At 41.0% G+C, this 13,317-nt stretch overlaps 2 protein-coding genes across 5 annotated transcripts in view; one reads left to right on the forward strand and one right to left on the reverse strand.

Annotated features, from left to right (window-relative positions):
* Positions 1-1,720: 1,720 nt before the first annotated feature.
* Positions 1,721-13,038, reverse strand: MBD4 (methyl-CpG binding domain 4, DNA glycosylase). Of its 2 annotated transcripts, XM_059390377.1 has the most exons (8): positions 12,679-13,038; positions 10,658-10,888; positions 9,420-10,246; positions 6,932-7,006; positions 6,720-6,854; positions 5,993-6,142; positions 5,408-5,511; positions 1,721-4,472 (listed from the first exon to the last, which is right to left on the reverse strand). In XM_059390377.1, the coding sequence occupies exons 1-8, from the start codon at positions 12,774-12,776 to the stop codon at positions 4,395-4,397; spliced, it is 1,698 nt and encodes a 565-aa protein (XP_059246360.1). In that variant the 5' UTR covers positions 12,777-13,038; the 3' UTR covers positions 1,721-4,394. The 2 variants fall into 2 exon arrangements, with proteins under 2 accessions (XP_059246360.1, XP_059246361.1); XM_059390378.1 differs by lacking the exons at positions 9,420-10,246; positions 12,679-13,038 and having other exon boundaries at positions 10,658-10,760.
* Positions 13,039-13,130: 92 nt separating this feature from the next.
* The window catches only part of IFT122 (intraflagellar transport 122), a 70,753-nt gene continuing 70,566 nt past the window's right edge, over positions 13,131-13,317 (forward strand). For 2 of the 3 annotated variants that reach the window (XM_059390376.1, XM_059390373.1), the window contains exon 1: positions 13,131-13,287. In XM_059390376.1, the coding sequence (XP_059246359.1) occupies positions 13,247-13,287 (41 nt within the window). In that variant the 5' untranslated portion in view covers positions 13,131-13,246. The remainder of the gene's footprint in view (positions 13,288-13,317) is intronic. The other variant, XM_059390374.1, reaches the window with a different exon arrangement.

The raw sequence follows: 13,317 nt of genomic DNA on the forward strand, positions 1-13,317 counted from the left end.
GACTCAACCAATGAAGACTGCACTGATCTCCATGTACTGTCCCCACTGAATCTGTTTCTGTTAGGTTCCTGATTTCTGTGAAAGGCACCTCCATCTCCAGGTCACTCTAGCTACCAACCTGACCATTATCTTGGATTGTTCTTTCCATGCTTTATTCAATCAGCCCCCCAAGTGTTCTAACCCCTCTAGCCTGGCTACTCCCCCTCACCTCTCAGTATCTTTGATCTGGATGTTTTGGACAGCCCCAGATCTTATCAATCTGTGCTTCCAGCATTCTGAGTCTGCCAGTTCACTCTGCATTTGCTAATGCTCCCAATCTAACACTGTCATTCCCAGTGGTTTCTCCATTTCCTGGCTCACAAGATCTTTCATGATCTTGTCCCTTCTGACCTCTCTTTGGCATGGAGAACTCCTTGTATCCTTAATTTAGACCCCAGTGTAAATATATCTTCCAGAACCTTGGAACTGTTCCTCCCCATCCTCTATACTTAGCAGAACTCTTACTCCTGGGTGTCATCCCCTGGCCTGGCATCCACCCTTTCTTCTGTAATTATCTGTTTATCTGCCTGTCCTTCACCTCTGAAGTTGCAGGGCTTTGCTGCAGCAGGCTATGGTAGAAGGAGGAGGACTGAGTTTTCTCCATGCTTCTTCTCCAGTACCCAATACATTAATATCCAGTGGAGAAATGGGGCAGAGGACGAGCCAGAGGGCTGTGGATGTCTTTCCCAGGCTCAAAGATTGGACCTCTGATTTCAGACCAAGGCAAGTTGTCCCACTCCTCCAGCTTGGGCATGGAAATCTGAGAAATGTGCCTGACCTGACCCCGACTCCCTGGCAACCCCTCACCCAGAGGGGGGACGGCATAATGAGATATTTGCCCCCCCGCCCCTCGTCCTTGCCCTCACCCTACTTGTACGCATGTGCATGGCACTGCTTTCCGGGAGCTTACCGACCACCGACAGGAACAGAGTCTCATACGTTTCATAGGAATCGTCATTCATGGTCGCAGCGTCAGAAGCGGGCGCTGAAGAGTGTGTGTGCATGCGTGTGTGCACGCGCTTGCTTTCTTGCTTGCGTCGGAGTACAAAAAAACAGGAATACCAAATTTTGCAAGAGACTCTGAAGTAGCAAGCTTAGAAGCTACTGTTGCCAGGACTACAGACGCCCTCCACTGATTGGCTGAGCGCGGCTACGCTCCCGAAGTCCGCGGGAGCAAGAGGGTTGTGGGGGCGGGCTCTCCTGGCCCTCCCGGCCCTCCTTCTCCCAACGCCTAGTGCTGCTCCTTTCGTGGGTCCTAAGAGGCAATCGCAGCCGTGCAGAATTCCTGGGTTGGCGAAAGACAGGGTTTCTTAGTATGGCCCAGTGGCCCCTGAACCTCGAGTAATAAACCCGTGTTTTTCCCGAAAGCAGTAGGATCTTGAGCCAGCCTCCACGTCTTTCCTTTTCATCCAAGGAACTGACCCTGCCTCCTGCATAGGTGTTGTAGAAACCCCAAGAGTCTTGGCCAAATAGAGGCAGTATATATGGCTTGGAAATACAGAACTGATAACGGGAATATTAATAATATACACTTGAAATGCCCATCAACTGATAAATGGATAAACAAAATGTACTCTGTTCACACAATGGAATGTCATAAAGTTAAGTACTAATGCATGCTGCAATACAGATGAACCTTCAAAACATTATGTTAAGCGAAAGAAGCCAGACACAAAAGGTCACATATTATTTTACTTATAAGATATGCACAGAACAGGCAAATTTACAGACACAGAAAGCAGATTGGTAATTGCCAGAGGCTGGAGGTGAGGTGTGTGGCTTTGGGTTTGACTGCTAACAAGCAGTTTCTTTTCAACGTGTTGGGAATGTTTTAGAGTTAGTGATGATGGTTGCAGAACATTGCTGAGTGTACTAAAAATCATTTAATTGTATACTTTAAAAATGATTAAATGAGGGGCGCCTGGATGGCTCAGTGGGTTAAAGCCTCTGCCTTCGGCTCAGGTCATGATCCCAGGGTCCTGGGATCGAGCCCCACATCGGGCTCTCTGCTCTGCGGGGAGCCTGCTTCCTCCTCTCTCTCTGCCTGCCTCTCTACCTACTTGTGATCTCTGTCTGTCAAATAAATAAATAAAATCTTTAAAAAAATGATTAAATGATGAATTTTATATTATGTGAATTTTGTCTCAATAAAAAGTTAAAAAAAAAAACCCAAACACTTGAGTGCTCACTCTGCATAAGGCACCATCTTCAATGAATTGCATTATCTTTGTGACCCTCTCAACCTGAGGTAGTCACTCAGACCATCCCTATGAGCCGCATTAACATAGCACTTTCATAAGCCAGGCTCTGGTTAAGCAATTAATTACATGCATTACCTCAAGAATCATCATAACCGTGTGAGGTACTGTGAGTGGTGATAGCCTATCACTTTTGAAAGAGATGAGGAAACAGTTACAGAGGGCAGGCAACCTCACCTGCAGCAAACAGGAAAAGCCAGATATGGCCATGGCTGGAACTCTCTTGCTGTGTCTACACAGACCCATACTCCCCAGGGTATCTGACCACAGGTACGGCCATCCAGCCATACCTGATGTCCTAGGCTTGGTGAGCTTGCGTTAGCCTCCAACCCCAGCTGGGGCCCAGCATTTCAGAGGGCTTCTATACTCTTAGCTGCAGGGTTTGGACATCTTGTCCTTACAGCTTACTCCTTTGGTTCTCTTCCATTATTTTGTGTGCCTTTCTCTCTCCCTGTGATCATATGTCTCTACAGAACTTTTTTTTTTTTTTTTTAAGATCTTATTTTAAGTAAACTCTACACCCAACATGGGACTCCAGCTCACAACCCTAAGATCAAGAGTTATATGCTCTACTAAGCCAACCACGTGCCCCTTTACAGAACCTCTTCTTTTCTTTTTTAAGATTTTATTTATTTATTTGAGAGAGAGAGAGAACATGAGAAAAGGGAGGGTAAAAGGAGAAAGAGACTCTCTGCTGAGCAGGGAGCCCAATGTAGGACTCAATCCTGTGACTCCAGGATCACAATGTGAGCCAAAGGCAGTTGCTTAACCAACCGAGCCACCCAGACACCCTACAGAATGCTTTCATCTTTGTGTCTCTCTCCAGCACAGGGTTTGCATTTAGTTAATGCTATTTTGAGGATTGTTAAATAAAGATGTGATGGGATGTTATAAAGTGGATGTCTGCCTTGTTGGGGGATATGGCCAGTTTTCCCATTCTCTGGTCAAAATCCATCTCTCTCACTAAAAATTGAAACTAGCTTACTAAAGCGGAAACAACCAACTTGTCTTACAGCACACTCTACCCGACAACAAAAGTAGTTTCCCAACAATTTATTTTTTATTTATTCAATCAATTTAATTTTGAAATCATACCTTAAAATGAAAATTGGTAGAGTTAACAACTTGGAATTTTTTGTTATTGTTGTTTGACGAGTTCCTTCTAAGGTAAATGTTTCTGTATATGAACTACAACATTATAATACCTGTATTAAAAATGGCACAAGGGGCACCTAGGTGGCTCAGTTAAGTGTCTGCCTTTGGTTCAGGTCAAGGTCCTAGGGCCCTGGGGTCCAGCCCTGGTGTTGGGCTCCCTGCTCGGTGGGGAGCCTGCTTCTCTCTCACCAATAAATGAATAAAATCTTAAAAAAAAAAAAGGTTACAAAACTTAAAAGGTCCTGTTCCCCATCTGGGAGATGAGAGATGGGTAAATGTCCGACCTTTCACAAGGGGGTCAAGGTAAAATGCATGAGCCAGAAGCTGACACTCTGAAACAAAGCTGCCGGCAGATATTCACAGGCTATCAAATGGATGCTAGGGCCAAATCTCTAATTCCTAAACTAGCACAGAGTTAGCAAGTATAGTAAAATACAGTTAAGAGTTACAGTTATAGTAAAAGGCAGTTAATTTGTATTAGTAAAAATACAAATTAGCTGTCTAATATACCCTGTAATGTATTTTCCTACATATTTGGCTGCAAACTCTGACTATGTCTTATATAACAACTGTGTAATTCCATTTTTACAGAAAGAGGACAATCCAAACTTTCCTTAAGCAACATTGACAGAAATCTGCTTTGTATTACTGAGAGCTTATGAAAGTTTTTTTCAACTTCGAATCACATTTTATTATTGGAAAAGTCATTTACATTTTTAGTATTCTTGTCAAGTAACAACTTACTTTTAAAAATCTCAAAACATTTTAGTATGTTCAGTAGCAAAGTTCTACCAGTGTTACACACATTAAGAAAACTTACATTGCATTTCTAGTTGGACTAATTAAAATCTATATACCTGTAAAGGCAGTTGGTTGTGCTTAATGGAGCTCTTAGGAATCAAGTGCAAAGTAATGTATAAAAAAATGAGTTTGAAAAAGATTTTAAGACAGACTTAATTTTTCATGATTTTCCCAAAGCCAGTCATGATATTTATTTAACTTATGGTCTTCAGGGTGTACCTGGAAGAAATACAACACATTAGGAAACAGAGATCTTATATAACTTTATCAGAAATACATTTTTAAAATGGGCTTTTTAAAGGGAGGATAGGAGAACAATACATTATGACAGCATATCTGAAAATTATAACCTTTAACCTAACTGGATTCATGAATGCTTAACACTATACCTTACATTAAGGTAATCCTTCACAAAGTACTTTCCAATTTAGTACTGATTTTCACCATGACCTACCATGTGGGGTAGTGATAATATGAGTCAAGTATTAATATACCATTTTCCAGAAGGAGGTTATAGACCCTGAGAGTTACATGGATTGCTCAGATCACAGTAAATGGTAGAGCAGGGATGGGCTTGGGCAGACCTACTGGCTAAATGCTTTAAGGTGAGTCACAGACCAAGACGGCAGTGTACTGGGCCACTTGGCAGTACCACCAGCTGCCTGGACACCCCCTGGATATCTGTGGGCAGGGCATATTCAAATGACTGGGTAGCTGAGGTAGGGCCCAGTTACCACAAAAGTAGTCTGAGACCAGTAGGAGAAACCCAACAAGCATTCCTTCCAAGCCCAAACCTGTCTGCTTTCCTTCAGTGGTATATTTCTGAAGGCTAGTATGACTGTAACAGAGGAGAACCACATCAGGCTTAGAGACAACACGTGAATGAAAATGACAGCACGGGGCCAGAAGTGACAAACTGCTGGAGGTCAGTCAGAGGCCACACCAAGGAATCTTTATTGAGTTGGGAGTATCAATGGATCCTCTCCCTGCTGCCTATAGCCCCATGCCACCACTTGCCCTTCGAGCCTAGAACAAAACTGGCTGTGAGAGTGATAGCACATGTGCCCAAGAAATAGTTTTAGCTCTAAGGATGGACTTATTTCACTCCAGAGACAAAATGTGCTGGAGATGTTAAGGTTGGGAGTGGGTCTCACCTGCTTCCACTCATTGACGCAAAAAATTCGGTAAGAGTCATTGCCATATTTGCCAATCCCATGAAGCTCAATTGGATACCTCCACTGCTTTGTCAGATATTCATCTGAAAATACAACAGATCAGGTCAGCCTCAGAAAGACTTTCCCTAAATACGTAGTGATGCAGAGCCAGATGGTGAGAACAGCAGAAAGGAACAGCAAAAAAGTCTCTCCTAACAACCCCAGTTCTGATGACTTCTGAATTCCCCCAGGACCCTGTCTGAACCTCTCACATGCCACTTACTAACCGTTATTATTTTGTGCTGTGCTAATTATGCAGAGGCAAAGTCCTTAAGGTCAAGAGGGTATTCTGCTTCACTGACTTTTTCCTCTAATCCTGCCCAGATGGCTTGTCCCAGTACTGGGCAAAGACTTATTGCGTGGGTGAGAGACTGTAGTTTGGGGCAAGCTGACTGTTTTTAAATGCTTTCAGGGCTTCAGCTGAATGACCTGGATTAATGTAGCATCCAAGGACATTAAAGTTTAAGGTGTGGCTCTCTTAAGTAGGCAGTTTATGTTCCTTCTTTTGGGTATACAAGAAAGTACCTGAGAACTTGATAATGGTTTTTGCTCGAAGATCATAGAGACCAAGAGGTTTAAGAAGTTCTGACACATCTCTCCAGTCTGCGGTTCTTGCTACCTCAGCCGAAGGGTACTTCTCTAGAAACTCCCAGAGCACAGGGATTGCCATTTTGCCTGGAAGTAAAAGTAATTGTGATTACAAGCCTCCAGATGGGTTGTTTTTAAGTTCAGGTACTTCCTCATCGAGAAATCTCATATAGAATGTTTTTGCTTTGTTTTTTTAAACCTCTGATGAGAAGCTATTACCTGAACTGGCAACCACCTTCAGAATCAAAAGTTAACACTATCAGCTATTGGGCTAACAGTCTCAATCATACTGATACCTGGACTTGCCTGATTATTAGTTTTCAAATAATCCAGTCATCAGATAACTAGAATAAAAACATACAGGATACAAAGCGCCAATGACACTAAAGAAAGCTTTCAATGAAAAAGAAATGCTTTTACACATGACAGAGGGTGGAGGAATGTTAGGAATTGATTTTCACTGCTGACCAAAACTAGTTTGGAAGTAGAAAATTAATGACAATTTGTTCTGTAGTGTGAAAAAGGCTTTGGAAGTCATCTAGGCCTGGAAGGGATAGTCCTTGCCTGAGGTCACACAGACTCAAAGTTAAATTGGAACTCAGACCTCCTAATGAATCCAGTGCCCATTCTCCTTACCACACTCTCTAAGATATAATCCACAAACCTGAGGTCCGGTTGAGAAATATGGTAGCAATGAGGAGCTTCCATGGATCGTGGAAAAGTGTCTCTTGGACAAGATTAAAAGGTGACCGGGGAGGGGTCCACTTCTTAAAGGCTTTGCGTCGAGGGGGACTAAGAGCTAAACAAACACACGGCATCAGAGCTGAACACCTGAAACAGATTTAAAATCTAATTTTCTGATTGGGAAAGGGATACCTTCTCTGTTATATTTGCTGGAAAAATACAGGCTTGTCTTCCTTTTTTCTATTTGTGTCCGTGGAATGGTATCTTCTGAAAAGGAAGAGCAAACATTGTTTATAGAAGCTATGGCTTAGCCTAGAGAAATATTCAGGGGTGCAAATAACACCACACTACTATTATAAAGCATTTAGTACATACTAGGCACTATTCTAAGCACTTTACAAAAATTAACCAACTTAATCCCACAAATGACCTACAAGCTAGCTACTATTTACTTTCACCTCACAGATAGAAAATTGAGTAAAAATAAATTAAGTAACATGGCCAGGGTCCCACAGCTAATGTCAGAGCTGAAATTCAAATCCAGGCAGTCCAGCTCCTGAGTGACTTAACCACTGTGTTATACTAGTATTCTACAATTTATGTTCAGAGTTCATACATAGTACTGAAAAATTAGAAATAATATGGGATATTCTAAATTATGACACATTTGTACAATGTGGTCATTAAACATTTTGGACTACATCATGAATATTTTCTACCATGTCCTTAACTTTTTAAGTGAAAATGCAATATTCTACATATGATCCTAATTTAATGAAGAAAAAAAATACAGAAATTAGAATGAAATATACCAAAATGGTATAATGGTTGTTGCTAGTTTTTCTCTTCTCCCTTGATTTTTTTATATTTTCCAAAATTTCTGCAGTGAACACTTTTACACTTAAAAAAACAGAAAAGGATAAAGATAAAACAAAACCTACTGAAAAACCCAAGATTGGGACCTTGGAATACTGGATCACTATCTACTGGGAAGCTCAGTCAACGTAACAAAGACTACCTGACCAGCATTACTGGGCTTCCCAAGTTTCTAAAATCATCATATTTAATACTCTCCATAGCCTTACCCCCTCAATTTGAATGTCAGTTAATAATAACTTGCAGCTGTATAGTGTGAAGCCATCTTTTTCACTTCTCATTTTACTCTGCAGTATTCTTGACGTAAAAAACTGGACTGGTGAGTATTATTACCTCCATTTTACAGATAAACAAATGAAGGCTTAGAAATTAAACAACAATGTCAAAATGAGAGGGGGACTGACTGCAGATTGGGAGAGGTATCCAGCTCTCCAGATAATTACTACTGTTTTTTACTATTCTACACTTCACACTTGATCTTAGTCAAAAGGCTCAGAAGCAGATAGGCAAAGCCTAGTAGAAAGTAAAAAAAAAAAAGAGGACAAAAGAAGCTACTCTTACTAGTTACATGATTTCTTCTGTGGGGTCCTATAAATAATTATTAACTAGCATCCTTTATTAGTAGGAGACTAAAGCTCAGTTTACTTTGCAATTTCCAACTAAGCCAATGGGAAAGTCTTTACAATTCCATCAGACACTTCTTAAACTCAGGGTACTTCATCTTGTGCTAAAAACTAGACTTCTTTATGGATAGGATGAATAGGATCTTCCATTTTGGTCACAAAAGGATTTTAAAATATTTTATTTGTTATTTGTCCATTATACTAGCAACAAAGCTACATAAACCTCTAAGCTCTAAGAAGCTTAAAGTCTTTAAAGGGCAGACTTGAATTCTTAAGCAGTTCCTAGGTATATATGGTCATTTTCTATTAAAGGTAAAGGAATTCCAGGCACAGCAAACACATAAAATCATGAGTGGGGCTGAGAACACAATCAGTCTAAGCCCCTGCTCCACCAATTTGTCCAGGCTGTCTCCCAGCAGGATTTTAAGTAAAATTAGTCTTCTCCTTTAAAGGAGTTATTCATTATACCATAATGGCATAATGAATAACTAATACAGGGCTGCTCAAAACGTCTTCTTTTTATTTTTTATTCACTGAGGTATTATAAAGGCAATACTGCCAAGCTCTGAACTCTGTATTAAGAGCATATTACAAATAATAAATGAACTATGTGATTACAGTTTTGAATTATTTAGAGCTCTAAAGCATTTTAGAGAAGCATTACATTATAATAGAAGATAAAAATGACTATGATCTGTATAAACTGAAATTGGAAGTCACACATCAGGAATGAATAACAGGAGGGGTGCAAAAGAGTAGACATGGACTATTTTGACCAGCTTATGCATTAAAAGGAGTCTTCCCCAAACCTTTTCACAAATAAAGCCTTTCATTTTCCCTAAAGTTGTAATATTACTGGCTGGAAAGAAGATGGGAAGGGAAAGCACTGCTGAGGAAAGTCCCAGCTAATGCACCAAGAAGAGATGGTAGCAGCTGTAAATGACACAATTCTCTTTAGCTGGGGTTATCAAGGCAGAAGTCAGCCAATTCCCTCCGTGCCATAGCCAAGCGTTTGAAGATGGGTTAAATAAGGTACTAGGATCAACAGGTACAATGTACCTGATATTTGGTCCTATTTCTTTGTTCTATTTCCATATCCTAACTGGGTACAGGCATGAAATATAGTGTCTGGAAGCATAAACTCATCATGTGTTTATTAGCAGCTTTAATGCTCTGAATACCTTGACACATTTCCACAGAGTCTTTCTCGGTTTGTGAGCAGTTGTTGTCCATTTCAGAGCCACATTTTAAAATGTCTGTATGCAAATGTTCCTTCCTTTCCCCAACTTGTACTTTTGATTTTATTTCCTCAGATTCTAAAAAGGTTTCCTCACACTTCTTGCTGTGTTCTGCTTCTTCAGTTGAACATAATTTGTTTATGATGCCAGAAGTTATTTGTTCAGAACAAAAATTTGATACCAAACTCAATGATTGTTCTTTTACAAGTTTCTTTTCTTCACTGGTTGCACTGAGGGTCTTGTTGCTTGTTCCAGCATCAATGGAGAGTGTTTTATCAAGCTGACTTTCTTGCACAACAGGTTCACTTTCATCATCTGCCTTTTTATACTCAGATTTTCTTTTCTTATTACTTTGAGCAGAATCTGGAAGACCCTTCTGGCACCTTGTTTTATTTCTCTTAATTTGAATTCCTTTCAAAATAGGCACCTTTTCTTTGGACTTTCTAACCTTTCTGGAGTCCATGTCAGTAACACCCTTATCTTTAAAGTTAGATAGTCCTTTGCTACTTTGCAATTCCAGACAACTGCTTGGTAGAGGAAAGACATCTTTTTTCCACCAGCTTCGTGTCCTGAGGTTCCGGTTTGAACTATTACTTTCACTTTGCATTTGGGATGTCAGAGGTGCTACGTTGCGGTTCTTATATCTCGACTTGATGCCTTTTTTAGAAAGTACGGTAAAATCAAAATCTTCTGGCGTAAGAGAAGTTTCTTCATTTTTGTGAAGATACTTAACAAGTGAACTTTTGGATCTAAACTTCAGTCCTTGTGGGCTAGAAAATATTAAGGAAAACTTATTGCTAGTCAATAAAAGTGACTTTTAAAAAGACCTGGACCACATTTCAGATTTTTAATTAATCATTTCCAATGTTACCATGGGTATCTGTCATTTAAAATTTTTAAAAAAAGTAATAAAGTGGTACTTTTAAATAGTTTCCTCTATGATATTATAATTTTACAATTACTTACAAATTTACAAATTTTAAGAGCAACAATTTGCAGCAGAAGATATATGTACTTGTCCCCAGATCACTTGATATAACTAACTAGTGACACTCAAGGAATAAAATCTACAACGATTTCTAGTAAAAACAGAAAAAAGCCAAGAATTCTGTGATGTTTTCCTGATACCTGTCTAGATAAAATGATTTGGCTGTACTATCTGTACCACCTTGCATGCTTACCTGATAAAATATACATCGTATCTTCCTGCTGTTTTCCCTGATAACCTCTGCTTCACAACTCTTTCCCATCCGCATGGGACAGACTTATGGCATTCTGTCATAGTAGTATCACTAGTCTGAGCAGAAGCAATGGATTCTTGCAGCAGGAGATTACACTCACTGCTGCTTTTTATCATTACTTGTTTCTCATTTTCTCCCATGCTTTCCAATCCCAGAGCACCATCTTCCTGGCTGAAAAATACAAAGTATAAGTGATCAGCTCATTTAAAATTTATTTTCCTCTGCTTATTCAATTTCAATCCATGACAGAGCAGGAACCCTATGGACTAAAATTTAGACTACAAGAGAGATTAAAATAAGTATGGACCAGTCTTATGCTATGTGAATATCTTCCTGTCCTCCAACATGGGTTGGAGGTGTCTGCACAATGTAAAGTTCAAGCTGTTCACTAGAAACTTTATGTTGTTGTTAATTACTGAATGGGGCTATTGAAAGTGTCTGGTTGATGTGGCATAAATTTAAAAATATGAACCTGTACGTGAGCTCTTAAACTGGGATCAAGAGAACTGCTTAAAAGAGTCAGTGAGACATCCTCCTTCTCCTCAAATAAGTGAGGTAAAAATTTTATATATATCTGCAGTTTTCTGGGGGAGAGTGTCTATTGCTTTCTTCAGAAGTTGTAACCCTCCAAAAGGTAAATAATTTCTGATAACAATTTTCAAATCTCTTTCATCCTCATGAGAATCTTGTGAGGTAGGTAGGATGAAGATTACTCTAATTTTACTGAGAAAATTAAGTGACAGGGAAGATTTAAGTTAGTTGCAAAACTGATACAGAACTTAGGTTCACTAAATCTTGGTCTATTACCTCTCCTCCTGCATTATCATTGAAAAACTTCAATAAAGTGTATCCTAATCACTAAATCACACATTTTAAAAGTCGGATGGCTCTATAGAGCTATCTAAGCCAACTTCTTTAGGGAAACTAAGCAAGAGCTAGTATCTAGAATTAGAATCAAGCTCTTCTGCAGTAATTTGGGGTTAATAATTTTGCAGAGCTAAGTGGATCTTAAGAAATTATATGGTTCACATTTTAGGAACAAGGAAACTAAAGCCTGGTGAAAATAGCACAAACTTTATATAAATAAATAAATAAATAAATAAATTTGTATATATATATTTCAGTATACATATGTATTTGTATATATGTATATTTCATATGTATATACTATATATATAGTGTGTGAGTATGTATATATATATATATATATATATATATATCCACCTCCAAGAGCAAATTACCCAACCTCTCAAAGCCTCCTTTCTTCATCTTTTTTTTTTTTTTTTAAGATTTTATTTATCCATTTGTGAGAGAGGCAGTGAGAGAGAGCATGAGAGGGGAGAAGGGGAGAGGGAGAAGCAGACTTCCCATGGAGCCGGGAGCTGATCCCAGGACTTTGGGATCATGACCTGAGCTGAAGGCAGTCACCCAACCAACTGAGCCACCCAGGCGCCCTCCTTCCTTCATCTTTAAAAAGGAGGTAATACTTCTTCTAAGGTAGTTCTGGGGATTAAATTTTGGGGGAAAAAAGTAGATAAATCATCTTAGCCCCTTATCCCACATACACAAGTACTGTATTGAATACATGCCCGTGGCTGCCTCTTTAACTTCTTATAGGACCCATTTTGGGGGCACCATTGGCTACTTAACATGACATCTCCTCCAAGGTCTTCCTAGGGTACTCCAGCCCAAGCTGACCTCTCCTTGCACCCCCTGCACAAAACCTCTCTGCTCCTTCCAGCTCCTTCGTCATTCCGGCTAACCAAGCAAGATGCACCCCAGAGCTGAACCCACTGGAAGAGTTCCTGAGCCAAACACAGCCACAGCTCCGAGTACCTAACCCTGTGGGTCTCGAGAGCTGTCGATCCTAGGTTAGAAAGGCCAATCCGTCTTCTACCCACCCCAGCCCCGCTCCCATTACAGATGGTGAAAATGAGTCCCGAAAGGGGACTATAACTTGCCGGAGGTCACAGTGCGGGTCTGCGGCTAAGCGCTCACTGGACGTGACCGAGGGAGCAGCTCCGCAGTCTCCCAGGCTCGGACTCTCCATCCCAGCCATACCCTTAAGGTGGGCTTCAACAGCAGCAACCGGCCGAGAGTGTGCGACACTCTAGGAGCGGAGCAGAATCAGATGCGAAAACTTCTTCAGCTTCAGAGCGCTAGGCTGAATTCGAGAGCCGAAGGCGGTAAAAGCCAGTCAGACTCTACAGCAGCTTTCCTGCCGCCCACTCGGCCACAGCCACCATTTCCACGGCTCAGCCAATCAAATCCTTCATCGAGAAAGACCTACCGCCCTCCGCCCATTCCGACCAGTCGCACGCGTCCTAGTTGCGCAGACTCCTAGGCTCCGTCCCATCTTCTCCGTTCCCAGCCCGGCCTTTTAAGCCTGCGCACTCGGAATTCTGCCGCGCGCACGAGGCTCACTGCGCATGTGTGTTGCCAGGGGTAGCGCAGGTAACCAAAGTGGCTAGCGGAGCGGGGCCCGTTGCTGAGGCGGGAGGAGGGGCCTGAGGCGTGAGGGAAGCCGCGATGAGGGCCGTGTTGACGTGGAGAGATAAAGCCGAGCAGTGGTGAGGAGTTGGGCAGTCCGGGAGGAGCGG

This window comes from Mustela nigripes, chromosome 2, assembly GCF_022355385.1.
Source record: "Mustela nigripes isolate SB6536 chromosome 2, MUSNIG.SB6536, whole genome shotgun sequence".
Lineage (NCBI taxonomy): Eukaryota > Metazoa > Chordata > Mammalia > Carnivora > Mustelidae > Mustela > Mustela nigripes.